At 38.3% G+C, this 18907-nt stretch overlaps 1 protein-coding gene across 1 annotated transcript in view; it reads right to left on the minus strand.

Annotated features, from left to right (window-relative positions):
- Positions 1-18907, minus strand: part of UVSSA (UV stimulated scaffold protein A) — a 54390-nt gene that overhangs the window by 16327 nt on the left and 19156 nt on the right. The window contains exons 7-9 of the mRNA XM_064653455.1: positions 14455-14566; positions 1671-1848; positions 530-682 (exon numbers count right to left, since the gene is read on the minus strand). Of these exons, the coding sequence (XP_064509525.1) occupies positions 530-682; positions 1671-1848; positions 14455-14566 (443 nt within the window). The remainder of the gene's footprint in view (positions 1-529; positions 683-1670; positions 1849-14454; positions 14567-18907) is intronic.

Raw genomic sequence — 18907 nt, forward strand, 5'->3', positions numbered from 1 at the left:
AAAACCTTCCCAGACAAGAATGGCAAGTGAAAGATCCAAATTCAAATCCTGTAACTGCCACCTTTTTCTTGTGAGACTGAATAAGCATATCAATTTCCTCAGCTACCACTCTGTAAAGTCAGGAAAAATACCCCTGACACCTCCCCAGCCTTTCTCCTGCCTTGCCTGCTACTTATTTAGACAGCAAAGTCTCCAGCTGAGGGAATGTCTATCATGCACTTGGGCAGAGCACTTTGCATAATGAGGTGCCAACTTAAATTGGAGTAACTGATTCCATGCTGCACACATGAAAAGAGCAGAAAAAAAAGTGTGCTTTGAAGCATCAAAGGATATTTAATTAGTATCACATCTTCTCAAAACAAATAACATTTAGAGGTAGAATTTCTGACTTTGTTTATGGGTCCTACAATACAAGGGAAAGGAGAAAAGTAATTATCAAAAGAAATAGCAGTCACCCCACTGCATGACCTCTGAGTACAAGTAAATCTATTTATTTGTTTAATTTGTCTTAAAAGAAAAAGAGCATTACTTGAGAATCTTCCCAGCACTTGGCTGATCCTCTCCCCAGTAGTGAAGATCTAATCCAAAAGGCATGAGGGGAGCTTTAGCTCTTTCTTCCTCTAGTTTTCTTCTCTTACCGTCAGGATCTTCCAAGGCTGCTGCCTCAGGAGCTGCAGATTCACTGGAGAAAATTGATGAAAAGTCAACACAGAAAACAGCAATGATCACAACAACTTTTTCTTTGTTTTCACTAGATTTTTCAGATGACCAACACTAATATTACCTTAGATCTAGGCAGGAGCTACAGATGTGGTACTGGAAATCATTTTTATAAAGAACTTACTATGGTAAATTCATGCCCATGTTTGCATGGCAGTGACATAGATTGCAAAGTCTTTGTTTTGTTGACAAAACTCCACCTTGTAATATACTCATGATGAAATACCACTACAGAATTCATTACTCTTACTGACAGAGCTTCACAGTCTTAGTCACCGTATCGAAACACTAAATTTTTAAAGATTAAAAGTCATAATGTACACCTGAATACTCCAAACTCTGGAGTTCTAATGAAGCAAGCCCCTTTCTCAGATTACATTCCAGTTTGCTAGGTTTTGGGTGCTTTCCTGGCCAATGCAGAAGTGTCTTTCCAGGAAATGCCATTAAGTAGGTGACTCCCAGTTTTATCTCAAATCCCAGATAAATGCTAGGCAAGGCTGGAGGTCTACCAAAATTTGAACAGGATTGACAACAAATATGAACAACTGTAAAACACCTCCAGGTAGCACTGACAGCTAAAGTTATTGGGGAACCAAGAGATGGTTGCAACTAGTTGCTAATATAGTATTAGGATATGTTCTGTTTGGCTGCAAACAAAAAAACGCCTGAATAAATAGGGAATGATTTTTTGTTAGCAAAGAAGGGAACAGTATATTTTCATAAAGGCCATTTACACCAAATAAAAGTAAATTAATCAGGAAGTAAAAGATTCCTTAAGATCCTGGTGCAATCATCAGCAAAATCCCAAATATTAAGCAATGAATGTTACTTCAAACTGAAACCAAGACAGCCTTAGCAGCTTGCCTAGTTCATGAATGCTCTTCTGTGTGCTGTCATGACTAATAAAGACAAGAGCAAGAGGATTCTACAAGAATTAAAACAAAGCTAACCTGGTGTGAGGAGGTGGTACCTTTGGCAGTTTGTCTCTAATGAGTTTCAGTGTGGCAGCTGCACAGGTTGGATCAAGTTCATCTTCGTTCCCTTTTGGCTGCGCGCGGGAGCTCAGTGGAGCTGGTCCTGCTGACACCTTCCCCACCGGAGCTTTTGGAGCTGCCTGGGGTTCTAGCCCTGCAAAAAAAATTGATGTTTAGGAGTGACTCACTTCTCACACCCTCACAGTGGGACCAAGCAGCCCAGGGTGCTGATTACATGTCTTACAGCCTTCAGTTTGCATTAGACATCAATCCCACTCTGTGATATTTATGCCTGTGAAATTTTTCTCATTTTGGAACAGATATATAACTACAGCAAATCAACTTTTAAATTTGTATGACATGATGTGACAACAAAGAATGATGTTACTTCGTTCACCTTGGAGAGAAGGATTTTACAATACATGTTTGCCCAAACTGCAATACTGCTTTTTGTATATAGGTTTCCAGTGTCACAACTGCTTGCTGGTACATCATTTCTGTACTCAGGGTTATATTAAGGTAAAATAGAAAAAAGGAACTACTGGCACTACTGTTTAACACCTAGAGCCCCAAAAGACATCTAAGAGTAGGAGAAAGCAAAAAAAAAAAAAAAAACACACATCCATATCCTCCTGTCTGCTAAGATTAATTCTTTGTGGTGTCTCAGCAAAAAATCCTGCTGAAACTGTTCATCCTGGCAAGGAGAAGCCACATCTGGATGGGGATTCACTGCAACACAGGACTGATAAGCAGGGGAACCATCATCACCCAGAACAGCTGGCTGGGAAGCACATCCAATGAAAAAAACAAAGCACGTGTGAGGCACACCCCTGCTCTTTGATGAATCTCAGTTACCATATTGAGAATGTAAAACAAAACAGCCTTTTCTTCTTCCTGAATTATTAAGGGGCAGCACCACTGAGTTGAGTTTTAATTCCTAAATATAACTGCAAACGGAATTATCCAGAGAACATTCTTTTTTCATAGATACTAAACCACACAATTTGCCAAGAGGAAACATCCAAGTGCTGGCAGAAGCAGCAAGTACCCCCCCCAGAGTGTGCTCCACAGACAGTAAAGGCCTGAGCTACACCTGAGGAACAAGCTCCTCTGCAGGGCAGCACCGGGCATTGATGTTCAGCACCAGCAGCTTAATTACTGTGGGGCAACTTAATTACTTTGCACAGCCAGATTAGAGAGTCAGCATGGGCTGAGGTATCAACCATCAAGATCCACCCCCTGGATACATATGGGTCTACATTTTCCAAGTACCAAGATCAGGAACTGAGTCCTTGTGCAGGGAATGACATCTTGTCTTTGTTTTCCAAAGCTCCAAACTCAAGGCACTGAGAAGGATGCCCTGTCAGCCTCCTGTTTAACCAAGTTCCTGGACATACTCTCCCCAGAGAGAGCTGACAATCCTAATTCAAAATCCAGAGAACTGGAGCCTTTCAGAAGGAGAGAAGAAACAAAAGCAAACATCCAGTTAAATCTGGCTTGTATGCATGTGTAGCCTTTAAATTTTGTTGCATATAGCAAATGGTCACTTAATTCCTAGATTTTCTGAATACAACTACCTCCAGAAAAAAAGTGAGCACCCCTGAATACTCTCAAGGATGAGGACTCTTCTCAGACCACCTGAGATCACAAGTCTCTCTCTAGTATGGCTTCTACTGGTAACAATGAAGGGAAACGTTTTAAGGGCAAGAGCAGCAATGACCATGGCAGCAGATGGCTTACCTGTCTCCTTCAAAACAATGAGGGAAGGAAATAGGATCTGGAGAAGGAAAGAGGATGAGACTACTAGCCAACAGCAGTTAACAAGCTCTCACAGAGACTTCTCTGCTTTCTACCTTCTCTCCCATGACAGCTCAATACATTCCTTCTGCTTACCCAGTGCATGACACAGAGAAAGATGGCTGAAGTAAGTATACAAGATGCAATGTGGGTGTGATAGTGTTTTCCCACGTCCATAAAGAGACCAGAGCCAGCTCTGGCAGGCTGATGCATTCCACCTCTCCTAAGAAAAGGCTACTGGAGTATCATGTAGATACCCCACAGGGGTGAACACACATCTGAGAGTGGGTATTTCAGTAGCACCAGTCTGGCAGCTGTCCCAGAAAGACTTCAGCAAGTACCCAACAGTCTGAACATTCACAGGCAGGAAGGATTGCAGAGGGGACAGAAGGACATTCACTGCAGTCTGAAGCCAGTGTCAAACCCAGCTTTTCCCCAACTTCTTGTTCTGCTCTCTGGAAAACACTCCAAAACCAAAGTTGGATTCCCAAGGCAGTGCATCTTCAAAGACAGTGCTGCTCAAGCTGTCCAGTGGTTCCTGGGAACTGAAGTTAGCATGAACCATGATACTAAGAGGGATCACCCCTTTCTAATTTTTATTTCCTCAGACTGGAGGTTAGACCCTGCCTCCCAGCTGTTGGCAGCCACAGCCCACCCTGCTGTTGGCTGGTGATGCTGCTGAGCACCCCTGACACTACTACTCCCTTACTCGCTCCTGCCCACTCCACACACTCCTGTGAAAGCTGTGAACACACCACATTCACCATGTTATCCAACTTCCTCTCTGAAGTCAACAAGACTTTAAAGAACATTGTTAAAAAGTAATTTAAAGGACTGATCTGTGCATTGGGAAGAGTCTCAAAATTAGCAGAAGGACCAGGAATAAGGGAAGTGATAATTAAATATAAAAGGATGGATCTAAGCAGAGAAATATCTAGGCTAAATAGAAAAAGAAATTACCTCATTACACTTATTAGGCTGCAGACTTGTTCTTCAAAAGGGATAATGGTGCCTCCACAAAAATGTTCTTTTAAAACAGCACTTCAGTGAAATAATAATGCAGGAATTTTGAATTTATGCCTTTGAAAAGGGGGCAGGACAGGGCTCCTTCTCAGCTCTTGTCATAGGTTGGAAAGGGAAAAAGCCCCTCTCAGGTGCTTTGTATCAAAGTGAAGCAGAATTAACCCAGAAGAGTGTTATAACCATACTTAAGTATCATCAGTATTTGGAAAAGTGAACTTCCTTTTATGACAGAAACAAACAGGCCCTTTGGCATGAACAAGGTTAACTGAGAAGAATATGTCATAGACTGTATCTGCAATGTAGAATTGCTTAGACTGTATTTAGAATTTTAAATTTCTTTTTTTACTTCTTTTTAAAGGAGACTTTCTGAAAAGCATTGTTTAAAGCATGTGTACTATTTACAAATAGTAAAAAGTCAGAAGATAGCACGTTTGTGTCAGAAGATAGCACCTTTTCTCTCATCTTCAGAGAAAAATGTGCATGTATATTAAAAGTGCATATGCAATAAAGATCTCAGAAACCCCTATTTTTTTTCTATTTGTTTCCTGTGCTGTTTACAGAAAACATGACTGCTTGTTCACTACACTGATTTTGTTGGGGAGGAGGAGGGGAACAGCAGTGACAAGCAGTCAGCAACACACAGAAAAGGCAAGAGAGATAAATGGACAATGTGACATTTAGACAGATAAAATCACATCCAAAAGATCAATATAGGAATTCTTAAGAGTTACAAGAGCAAAATATTTTCTCATTGATTTCTTATTTTAAACCATTAACAGAAAAATAGCTAAAAGTAAATACACTACAACATCAGTAATACCACCTCCATTATGGAGTTTTAAAAGAATATTTGTGTATGAAATTTGTTTTTGCAAACAAGATAAAGACAAGAGTCACCATGCAGACAGCCCCAGCTGAATGGTGCCCAATGTCAGGGTGGGGATGCTTTGTTTTGGTTTTAAGATATAGATTAAGTACAGTTTTTAAAGTAAAATTCATATTAAGAATTCTGCTGCTCTGTGTGGTTTATTTAACACAAGTACAGTATCTGGGTTCAAACTGTTCCAATAGCAGCTCTGAGAAAGAATCATAAAAATGTTTAAATCCCCTTTTTTGTTTAAATTGACCAAATGGCACCTATTTGCCTGAAGCAATAAAGTAGACCATGTTCACAAGACAGATCGATAGAAGGAAAGAGAGAGGCTGGGGTTTCAGCTGAAGTTAGGCTGCTGAATGCTGACATTATTGATTTTAGCTAGTTCAGCTGGCCTTGTAATTAAAATGTAAATTTGAGAAAGAGATTATGTCCTGACAGAAATGGTGGGATTAGGGGGAGATAAAAGCCCCTCAGTGAAAATTCAGAGAAAGAGCAAGCACAGGTTTCCTCAGCTGTGTGGATTTAGACGAAATCTAGCTACTTCAGATTCACTTAAGTTTAATTGAAAAAACGGAGATAGAATATAAACAGGTATTATGGACTTCAACTTTCCTGAAAAAAAATTAATAATTTCTGTTTCCCATTTGTTGAATCTTAGTCAAGCCAAGAGTATGTGATTTATATTAGCACAAGCACTCTCCAAGATTGTCAGGAAAGTCCAGCAGTTCAGATACAATATTTCCCCACTTACTCTATTGTGCTCACAATGAAAATGCCTGCCTATATTTTACTCAGAAGCATAATAAGCTTTAGTCCTAAGTGAACAGGACTTTGCAAAGCTTCCTTCATATGGACGTGCAGACCAGAGGATGCTGAAATGACAGAGGTGGCTTTAGCAAATATTCTCACAGAGCACATCAGCTGTGCATGCACTCAGAGCAACTTACTGGATGGACAACTGCACATTTTAATATTTCTGTATAAATTACACTACTTCTAAAAGTTTTCAAGGGTTCTTTATAAGCAAAGATTGTAAAAAAACCAAAAAAAGATATCCTCAGTGCCTTTGAATGCAGCTGTGCTCATTTACATGTAAGTAAAATAATGGAATTCCTCTTTGGAAATTCAAATTAAAGAAAAAAGATAACTATGTTAGTTAACGAGAGGAGTTAATTAACATTACATAAATACTTTCTTTGGCTTTCTGGTATTACAGAATATATTAATCTGTTATAGTGTTACCTCTCATTAATTAAACCTATTTATTACTGGTTTACAATCATAGTTAAGAACCAGAAAAAAACCAAAGATGCAGAGTTTATACTAAATGCTTTCTACACCTTACACCCTGATGTCTTAAACTTCTTGCTTATCATGGCCATTGCATAGTTCCTCTGATGCATTCTACTATCACAAACCACTCAAAAGTATATCAACATCTTGTGCAGTGACTATTAGTTTCCAAGAACTTCAGTAGAACTCAACTACATCCCATGTCCTGTTAGATTTTCTGGGAACCTTATTTACATAGAAGGACCTCACCTGAGAGTGAGGAAAGTTTGCATGATCAGCAGATTAGGATGGATCAGAAGAAATATATACAGTCAATACTTCTACATGGATGTAGAAGTATTTCATTTGAAGTGCTAATCATGTTTTTTCATAAATATGAAAAGTTATCTTCATTCCAAATACTGTATCACAATGCATTTTACTCATTTATTGTCCTAAATGTAGCTAGGCCTCTATAGGCCTCAAATTGCACCAAGGGAGGTTCAGGTTGGATATTAGGAAATATTTCTTCACTGAAACAGTGGTTAAGCATTGGAACAGGCTCCCCAGGGAAGTGGTGGAATCGTCATCCCTGGAAGTGTCCAAAAATCGAGTAGATGTGGCACTTTGTGATATGCTTCAGCAGGCATGGTGGTACTCAGTCAAAGGTTGGACTTGTTGATTCTGGAGGTCTTTTCCAATCTAATGATGACCCTATGATTCCATATAGAACTTGTGTCTGTCCATATAGAGACATATTCAAAATACACTAGTATAACGAGGCAGTCTCACTCGTAAATTTATAATTAAATATACTTCTAATATACTTCTAATGTTGTATATGCTATGAAAAATTGAGACCACATAACACACTTGATTTACATCATGTAACAACTATGTCCAATTTTTTTTTTTTGATTCACACTAACATTAATAGAAATCTTATTCTAAATACTAGACTATTGTCTAGGCAGAGAAACACAACTGTGTGTTACTTACATGTTCCAAATTTAGGAAAAAAGAGCCCAAATTTCAAAGGGCAGTGAAAGGTAGTAGGTACTTACACCTGTCCTTTCCCCTTAAAGAAATCAGGTAATACCCTTATTTAGCCTAGACAGTGTAATTCGAAGTCTCAAATTCGGCTCCTGAGAACAGAGGAGTGTCCCTGAGAACTCAGTGAGTGCTTCATCCCCTCTGAAGTCTGCAGGTTTGGGTTTGCTGCGCTCTCCGAGCTGTTTCTCCATGTAAAACCGTTCTCCACATTCTTCACATGCAGGAAGAATTCCCTCAGGAAGCTCCTGAGGTATGGAGACCAGACAAATCAAACCTGACTGAAAAGCTATTAGACATTTAGAGCAAGACCCAGACAAACTGAGAAATCACTGCAGTAAGCAAGGAAAAAGCTTAAGTATAATTTTTATAACTTCCATTTAGGCAGCACGTGTTTGTTTAGTGATTTATCAGTCAGTAAAACCTCAGCAAGTTCATTCCCAAGTAATAATGTCATAAAAAACATTTGTTTTCTTTACAGCTAAGCAAGGCACCATCATTTGGTTAATCATGGTGAGACACATTTTTATGGCCAATAGCTGATGAAAGCCATTGGCCAGACTGCTCTTCAGATTTACACCTCACTCCAAATAAACCACCTTACCTTATGTATTAAATACAGGTTCCTGTCAGCAACAGAAGCTGCTGTACTGACCCCACACTTGGCTTCTCTTATTTGCACTGAGTCACCCTTCAGTCAAATCTACTTCATGATCACTGCCATGACAATCAACCTCTCTCCTGAGGAAGACTAGACTCCCTCCCATTTTAAAAGCTATTAAAAAATTAATTTTAGAAAGTTTTTCAAATGTGCCTACCATTGGGCAATTCTAATAACAGAAAACTAAACAAAGTATTTCCCTAAAAAAGCAATAAGCACTGAAAACAGGTCTTCCACTGAGTATGTCAGAGATGCCTAGATGATGTAAGTCAGGGATGTAAAATCAACACTTAGGATTTGTGCTTTTTCCCTGTGATTTCCAGAAGATTTTCATGTGTACTGTTAAAAATAACTAAAACCCCACAACAGAATAGAGGAAAACGTAACTGTAAAATCAAGAGATATTAGTTCTGTTTCAACTAAATCTGTTAGATGCTTCCATGAAGGGAAAAAGACCAGTATGAAAGTTATCATTTCTTCAGAGGCCAGAATAGGGGGGATCTGTTTTGCTTTATCAGCACTTGCATGTGTGTTTTTTTGCCAAGTGTAGCTTTAAATCTGTTATATAAACCAGAAAAACCTTTTTTTTTAATGGGAGAACAAACATGTAGATATAGGATAAAAGATCAAATTACCACTGTACTTAGTAACTAAACTCACTGTTTTCCTAATTCCTACATCAAAAATGGAGAAAAATAGAGCTAAGAAAGAGTGAGCACAGTGCAGCTCACAGGAATACCTGTGTATGTTAGATGACATGTCCAGCTTCAAATTCAGTGCCCTTGTTCTCAGTGTGACACAGATGGAACATTTGTACTTGACCACACAAACAAAGACATTTAAAAGCATTTAGGAAAACTTTTCTGGAGGGAATAAAAGAACCAGATGCCAATAAGTTAGCAATTAATTTTCCTTTTTTTTTTTTTAAATTTGTAATGATGATTCTATGATGTTCCACATTTTTGAGGCTGTTTAGTTTTAATCACTGTGTCCCCTGCATGTCTTGGTAGATGCCTGTCAAGAGAATAACATTTTTAAAAACAATATGCATGCAAGTCTGCTGCTTAGGTACAGATCAGACTATACCTAGTCCATATAAACAAGTACATTTTATGAATAAATGCCCCAAAATGCATGACTTTTACTGCTTCAAATAAAAAAATTCAATCACACATTAGTCTACACAGTATTGTATTGTCATTTCTAATACAGGCTTTTTCATGTTCTGAGAAGATGCAAAAGCTATAAAACCCCACACCCTTAATGAATGGTCGCCACAGCAAGTTTATTTGTGTCTCTAAAATGCTCAGTGAGAGCTGCAATAGAATGAATAGCTTCTGTGGTCCAAAGCACTCCCAATTCTATGTAAAGAAAAGGTGACAACTTCTCTACTAAGGAAACAGTAGGTGTGTACACCTTATTAGTTTAATTGGGGTATAAGTCTTGTTTCTCATGTTGCTATCACTTTTCATAGTAACAACAACAACAAAAAAACACAGAGAAAAGCATGACTCAAACACCATCAGATTAGGAAAGGCAGTGTGGGGACATCTAACCCACAAAAGTACATCACTCTGTGATGAGGAAGAATTTCTGAAACGGATAGAACTAACCCTTGGGATTTTAGAACTGCAGCTTTGATCCCAATATGAAAGAAGTCTCAAGCAGTCTTTAAGATGCAACATGAACAACTGAAGTAGCTCTTAGGGACCTAAAAACATTCTGGCTTAAGGCTCAAATACAAGAGAAATAATCTGTTTAATCACAGTTGAAATAATGGTTTGTGTTCTTGACTGTACAGTCATTCCTCACAGAATTTTGGATAAGGATGAAACTTGATAACCAACAGACTGCTTCCATGCTAATATTCTCAAGTCAGATGGCTTCCTTGTGTCACCACTTGTAAAAGAGCAATAGCACTTCCCTGTCCTCAGAGCATTATTGCATAAGTAAGTTCTTGAATGCTTGTACTGAGACACAAGCAAGAACTATCAACTGAGGTGGGTGCAGGAAGGAATCTCTTATCCTGGCATCAGCACCAAATTCTGTCAATGGCACAAGAACGACATCAGGAGCTGCACAGTTCCATCCTTACCTCATCCACCTTCGAGGCTTTATGCCAATGCAACTTTCATCTGACCAGCAAAGGCTGGAATGTGGAAAATCTCCAGTGGAGATCCCTAAAGCTTTCCTTTAAATGTTCTTGATTTTCCAGGGCTTAGAAACATCAGCCATACAAGGGCAACTGAAATCAGCAACATCGGTACCGAGAACAAGACCAACCTTAAGAAAATTATTATCAGTGTTGTTTCTTTCTCAGCCCAATATTCCTCTTTAGCAACCCAGTGTATCTAAAGTGGCCCTGGGGTCCCACAGGAGCTCCAGGCTCTTGTCTGTTGCAGACATCAGGTGCAAGTGTAAATAAGGATTATACAAATGGGAGGTCGTTAAAAGTCTGGTAATGCTAATTTGGCATGACACCCCTAATGGGTTATATCTTCACACTCCAGTTATCTAATCACCTAAATTCTCTTAACAAATTTACATTTCATTTTATACATGGAGATTCAAATTGACTTGCTCAGTTCTCCCTCCACCCAAACTGTACCCATGCTCAGTTCATTCATATATTTAATATACTCATCAATTTTGAGATCATCATCATCAGCCACATACACAAACAGATAATACAAATGCACGTGTCTACACAGTTGTGTATAAAACTTCCCTTGTCTCTAAATATCTTTTAATTTTTTACAAGCTTCTCAGATCTCAGGAGAACCACACAAACACATATGCATCATCAGAAATAGCATCTCAGCTTGAAATTTACCTTGTTGGTAGGATACTTCCATTATCCTAAGAGAAGTGACACGGAATAAAGTGACTTTTAAATCAATAATTTAAATGTCACGTTTTGATCCATTTCCACAGTCATGTTTTACACCTTTGTTTTTCTGTTTAATATAAAAAGTTAATCTGGTTTACTCAGGAAAAGTAGCAACAAAAGGAAAAAAGCTTTTAACTGTTCACACCTTCCACATAACACTAGAATTTTATTTTACATGGAAGGCTTAATGTTCCAGTTAGAATATTCCACTTGCACTGACTCTCATTTTCTAAACTCAAAGTTCTCATGAACTAGCTGTGAACTGAAGAAAAGCAGCAAAACCCCACCTGAATCACATTTAGATAAAGTCACTGCTGTGATCACTGCACCTGCTTATGGAACCAAAAGGTACATTTAATTAGAGAGGTGGCTGCCCAACAGCCGACTCTTGATGAGAACATGCTGCTATAAAATCAATATATTATTGTGTATTTTAATATGATAATTCACTTTCCTAAACAAAATGTGTCAAAGGGATGCTTATTTTGGTTTTGCATATTAAAAACAATGCAGAACAGAACCCAATAGAGAAAATTTTCCTCATGCAGACCTGAAGTAATCACACAGAAGTCAGTTGGTTTACGCAATAGTTATATGTTGGCTTGTGAGATAGATTTTTGAACTAGTAACTCACCAGTTTGTCCAAGAAAGCACTTAAGTACACAAAGACAGAAGGAAGTGTGTGCTTAAAAGACTGCCTGAATTCTTTTCAGGAAGTCTGAGTTATTTTAAGACCCTTTCCTGAACTGGGAATTTACCTAGTAACTTTAATTGCAGTGATCAAAGCTGAATGACTTCAGAAACATTAGGAATGATTAATCCTTTCAAAATGCTATTTTTAACAAATACACCAGGTAAAGAACAGCCAAGTGTGACCATTAGCTCCTACACAACTACATGTATATAAAGTGAGAGATTTTGTTTCCTGACTGATTGACTTGCACTGTAACGTGTTTTCCTATCAGCAATTGTTTAAATACAAATTGGGAAATCCTTAATCTATTTTATATAGATTTTTATATATATACACTCAAATATCCATTCTATATGGATTTTTATAGATATACACTCAAATATCCTTGAGTAGATAGCAGTCTTGTCCTTTTATCCTTTTCCATGAGGAGGACTTCGAATAGCAGCCAAATATTGTGTTAGGGTGATAAAAAAGGGTGGTAAGACACTCTGTTTTTAAAAAACGTGTATCCACAGGGAAGACGGGATAAAAAGGAAGAGGTGAACACATTTCACTTCCAGTGGAAGCTGACAAGTACAAACAGAACTTTTGCAGGTTAGAATTCTTTAGGCTGTTGCTAAAGATATGGAAAATGAGTTCCAGTGCCTGGAAGCATTACAAAAATACCAGTTTTGGTACAAGGAATACTGCCAAAGGAAGGGGAAAAATAAAAAAAGAACCATAGCTATGTAAAAAACTAACCTCATTTGTTCATTCATTTACTATCACTACCAATGCTTTGGACACTTTCATCAGTCACACATATATAAGAAGCTTTTCACAACTATCTGGAAAGCTGCTGCCTTTCTTTTCCATTATATTCCTTTTCTCAAAGTCCCACTGTTAGCAATAATCAGAATTTACTCAGTATTTATTGCAAGACTGACACAGTTGGGATAACCAACACACACTGGTATAATTTTATCAAAACATAACATTTTTTTCCATGAACAAACAAAATAAAAGGCTGTCCAGTTCCCGAGTTTGTGTCCTATAGGCCTCCACCACTGATCTGTGTTCATACACATCTACTTCTCATTTCATTATCTCAATACTCCCAATTCCACTTCATCTTCCCCAATTCTGGGCTGGACAAAGGAAGTGCCCGCAGGCTGTTTCAAGCAACACCTACTCCAAGAGCCACACCAAACCCCGCTGCAGCTCCCTGCTCAAGGCACCAGCCTAATTCCCAGTCCTCTAAGAATCTATAGCTGAAAATTTCCAACTTTTTTAAAGGCATGGAGGAAGAGAGTCACCTGCCTCCTTCAAACAAACTGGAACCAGCCAGTTGGACTTGCTGCAAGTCTCCTGAGGCGGGTAACACTGATAATCAGGGCAGGCCTTACTTCCCAGACTGTCCTGGTAGGTTAAGTCTAGATGGGGTAGACAGACTGAGGCATAAGCAGGACTTCACACCTGGAGACACCCTTGAGCTGATCCCAGGATAACTACAGGTGATTGCTACTGACCACCTTTCACTGTCTGTAGCCAACTTTGATGGCAGAGGACAGTAAAAAGGTCACCTGAGCTACATAAACTTGGCTTTACACAGGCACACCCCTTTTTTCAGCAAAAAGAAACATTCAACTTGTACAGGTAACAGTTACAGCCTGACTTTCAAGATGGAAACTGCAAATAAATGAAAAATAAGCATCAATAAGACTGAAAAAGGCACAGTACAGCACAAATCTTACACAAATACTCAGAGAGGAGCAAAGAAGCAAGACACTTCTTACAGTGGCCAAGATTTTTAACTTCTGTGTGATGGCAGTTACCTTTTCCTTCTCTACAATGTTCTGAAATCTTATGAGTCTTAAAACACACAATTTTGCACAAAGGCAAGCTGCAGAGACTTACAAAGTGAGATGTACAAAGGACAAGGAGTAATGTACCAAAACTGAATTATTTAAGATGAATTTTCCTCAGTAACCCCCTTCTCAATTTCACAAAAACACATTGTAAGTATACCTTTATTTAAAAATTACCTACTTAGAACACACAAACAAAAAGAGCCACCTTGCAGAGCTGTAAGTTGGCCACCCTATGGGAGGAAATGGCTGTGCATCTCCAAGTGCTACCAATGCAGGTGGTAGAACAGAACCTTCTCCCATCTCACCAGACTGTCACCAGCATTTCTAATAGTCCTGCTCATTTACAGCTCCACTTTGCAGTCCCTTCACTCTCAGTATGTGTTTTGCACACTTATAAGTACACATGGAGCTGCCTCTGGCTCTTAACTCCAGTGGAACAGGATGGAATGAAATAAGCTGCTGCTCCTAGAAAGTATTTGTTTATCTGGAGCCAATCACTGTTCCTGTGTCCATGTAATGACTTCCTCAGAGCAGGCAGAGATTACCCACACCACTGATCACTTTATTACTTCAGAATGGCTGTTTATTTACCTTAGTGCAGCAGCAACACGCAGGGATAAAGCTTGTCGCAGCTGGGCAAACTCACCATACTCCTTACGCAGGTGGTCTGGAATGTGGGGCTCATAACCTTCCTTCTCAGGGACCTCCACAAAGTCATCTTCATCCTCGTCCTCGTCGTCATCATCCGAGGCTTTCATCTGCAGAGATATTTTTGTTGGGTTTTTTTCTTTTTTTTTTTTTTTTTGTAAATGTGAAGATTGCTTTTCATTTCCCTTCACGCTGAAAATATTTTGCAGACATCTTGATAGCCCTGCTGAGACTGCTCTATGTCAAAACTATTTCCCTAATTATGTATTTAATCTTTATCTGAGATTAGGCCTTTGCTTAATGTTTTATCTCTAAAGCCATACTCTATCCTAAGGGCTTCTTTTAAAGCCCCTTTTATCCATTAGAACACACACACAGTTGGTGAAGTCTGAGAAAGTGTGAAGCTATGAAACAGACCAAAAAATCTTAAAACAACATCAAGATTTTGATTTAATGAGCAAACTATAGCCTTACCTCTTCTCCTTTGGATGATTTTACTCCTTTAGCAGCACCCAAATAGTCTGTGGCATGTTACATGGTATCACAAACTGTTTAAGAGCTCAAATCCAGAGCAGGCAAACAGGAGGGGAAGTGGCAAGTTAATACTGACCCAAGTAGGAATATTCAGATGTGTATACTACAGTGGCTCACTGTGTTTCTTCACAACAGCACTAAAAATAACTGGCAACATTCATTTCTTAGCTAATTTGGTACACCCCAACCATTCATACCATTAGACTGCATAAACTGCTATGGTTAAGATCAACAAAACAGGATTTTTTTTAAATGTACATTTGGTCTGTCTTGCAGTCTGAGTATCTACAAGTAGTTAAAAAACCCACAGTTCCTACCAACTAAACAGGGTAATTCATTCATGTAAGTGGTTTCCTATATCTCATTTCATCCTGATACTACTGTATATACACCAGCAAATCTCTACATTTTTTCTAAGCTTGTTCCATACCTGAAAATGATTTTGTCTTCTAAATTACACGTAAGCTAAAAGAATCTGTGCCACCAGACACGGCCTGTACTATCAGAGCTTTAAAACAGCAAATGCCAGCTACCTTAAAAAGGTAGCAATGACAAAGGCTTTGCACTTCATTTCTTTTGCCCATCTTCAGAGTCATCTAATTCCCAACAACAACATAATTAGCACTTTATTGTAGTTTCCCATGTGCTTTTACAATTCTAGGAAATAATAAGGGGTGTCCACTAAATCCAGCCTTAGCACTGGCTATCACTTTTCTACACTTCATTGCAGCAACCCAAAGCCACAGATAAGGAATAGCATCATTTTCAGTATTTTCAACTGTGTTCTTTACTCCTCTTAGAGCACCTGACTTCTGTTGATATTCATATCAACTCCTCTTTGCTACAAGCACCAGAGGATACTGCCGGTTTTGCCTGAAGCAGAATTTTCCCAATTTAATGCACTACTCTAATCTTGTGTCACAGCTGAATTCCTTTAAATCATACATATACTCTGAAACCAAAAACCTAGAAACCAATCTTGACTTATTGAATGTAGTTCAATATAAATAACTTTTTTAAAAAATTAGTATTTTTTTTGGTCAGGATTATTTGTAAGCTGGAATGAATTAATTTATAATACAGAATGTTAATTGATATTAACACACATTGATACACATCAACACATAATGAATGGATGGTACAAATTAGAAGTAAGATCCTTCCCTTTGTTTAAAAAGTTACTTTGATTTAAGAAAGCTGCAGTTCCAGTGAAAAAAAGAAAGAGAAAAAAAAAAAAAGATTTACTGTCCTGAAGACTAGAATTGATTTACTATTTCATTCTTACCATAGAACAACTAATTAGTCTTCATTTTAAAATAAAGACTCATCATAATCATGTTTGAGAGTATGCTGCTGTCAAAGACAGGTAAGAGCCACAGCTCAGTCTCTTCAGGACAATTATCCCTACCTGGAGAGCTGCCAACATCCAGGCTATCCTGGAGGATCCTGCACCCAGGTTTACTTTTTGTTTCCCACTGCGATTGTTCTTCCTCATCTAAAAGCAAGCAGCAATTCAGGCCGTACTTGGCCTGGCCAACACAGATGCACACTGAGCCAAAACAGAGTTTAACCAAAGAGAGGGTCAAATGTTCCACCACTAATCACAGACTCCCAAAGCCACTAGACTTGAAAGCAGAACACGTGTTAAACTACAACTTTCAGAAGACCTTCCCAATGGCCTTTAGAAAGAAAAATTCATCAGGCTTCGTACTGCAGAAGAGAAGAGGGCTAAAGATTGAAGAGAAGTTTGCTTGTATTTTGGTTTTGATATTTTGCTGGTGCAGTCACCCCCTTTTCATCTATTAGGGACAATTAAATTAAATTCAGAAATAACCTCCACTCCCACTTTGCTACAAGCTGGACAACATCATACTTTCCACACTCAGGTTCCATTTCTCATCTAGCTATCAAAAAAAGATTTCACCAAGCTAAAACTTGTCATAGATTATCTTAGTCTACAACTTTATGCCACAACGTACGAGCTGATCAACTTTCACATCATAAAACAGGGAAAGTAAATTCAGTGTGTTTCCATAGTTTTTACTCAGCAGTCTATAAACAAACAGCAACAGGTTTAAGGAACTGAGAAACAGTGTCAAGAGAAAGAAAACTCAGTTCAGACTGATAATTTAACATAAATTTCCAGATTATACCTGAAGTTGGGGGGATATAATACCAGTACTTCCTTGCATGTCATATCTGAGAGGACTAGAGGGAATGCTGGGTACTACCTTTAATTGAAATTTCCCCAAATTTGTTCCCATGTCACTGGAGGCATGTATCTCTCCATAAAGTAACACACTAAAATTCAGTGGGTTTCTCTAATCCCCAACTTGAAAAACTGCATTAGAAGCAACTTTGCTGTATAACCTGCATGGCCTAAAACTTTAAGGCACGTGAAAAGCCCGACAGAGAAAAGGCATAATCAGATGCAAATTCACTTTGTTTAGGTACAATCCATGAACTGTGCATTCAAGTACTATGGAAAACATTAATCATAGGAAACTGTAATTTTTGTTATCAGTCTAACACTAATCAAAAGGGAAACCTGTCACTACCGCTGACCTGTGAAACGTCCCAATTATACTCTTTGGAAATGACAGGAGCACTTAACTTCCTCACTGAGTAAATGACGACGATCAATCAAGTTTGAATAACAATGAGCCACGGAGCTGAAAATTATTTTTTGTATAGAATCTACCCAGGAATTTATGAAAGGTGAAAAGCAACCCAAGGTTTTAGGGGCATTATGGCTTTCAGCTAGTGCAGCACATATCAAACACTAAACAGAATTTATGTGTTTTAATTTTCTAAAAGGTAGATGTGGACTTGGTGCTACAATGCATAACATATAATGCCAGATTTTAAATATGGGGGTCATTTTCATAAAATATTATGCGTATTGTTCACACCCTTGAATTTCCCTAGGGTCTTCTATTAAATTTAGATTTCCTGTAAAAAAAATTAACTGCTTAGCTAACTATCAGGAATTAAGCTCCCTTTTCCCTTCAAACAGATAAAGACTTTATATCTTCATAAAATCTTCAACCAGATAAGTAAGTTATCTTTTTACTTTAAAATACTAAAGTTGTCCCTGGTGGAAATTCAAGAAGTTGCATAGTAGTATTGGGTAGTTACATCTCAATTTACTTCATTCCACTGGTACTTCATCAGCACCATCCCATTTATGTTGGTTTGTTCCCTTCCCTTTCTACAGAAAGCGAGAGGGCTCATGGGCAACACTCTTAGTCAGAAAAGTATCTTTTTTCTTTTTTTTAAATTCCATTTTTTAAGCATGAAGAAAGCTCCAAAGCAACATCTACAGATGCAGTATGAAATCTCAACCACCTATAATCTAAATTTCCACTACAGGTAAAATTCTTCAGTCAATTAAAAAAAAACAAAAACAAAACAAAAAAAAAATCCACCATTAAATCAGAAGAAATAAATATTTAAGACAATATTTTAAGTGGCAGAATTAGTAAACGATGATCCTTTAGGAATGAGTGGTTAGGTATTTGCAAACAAGAAAAAGGAGACTAAGATAAAGACAAGCAATATGACATTTCTAGCGTGCCATGTCTGAAGAAGTGCAAGTGATAAATACCTCAATGTAAAGCTTTCCTTGTAGTGTACGAATTAAGCACCTCTAAGATAAGTAGTCATGCAACCGCTTGTTTCTCAAACACCTGTCAAAGAACGTGGAAAAAAAAGGTCCTGGTTTCAAATCCATTCTAATTATCACATGATGTGAGGAAAGTCACTAACACAGGGCACCATCAGAGATGGAGGGTGAACTACCTCCCCTCTGCAACTAGAGAATGGATCCCCTGAAGGCAGACCAGATTCCCAGAGACCAGTGGCTGCTTGCACCACCAATGCTCTTCAAGTTGCATGGAGAAGGGATCTTTTTTCCC

This window comes from Pseudopipra pipra, chromosome 4, assembly GCF_036250125.1.
Source record: "Pseudopipra pipra isolate bDixPip1 chromosome 4, bDixPip1.hap1, whole genome shotgun sequence".
Classification (NCBI taxonomy): Eukaryota; Metazoa; Chordata; class Aves; order Passeriformes; family Pipridae; genus Pseudopipra; species Pseudopipra pipra.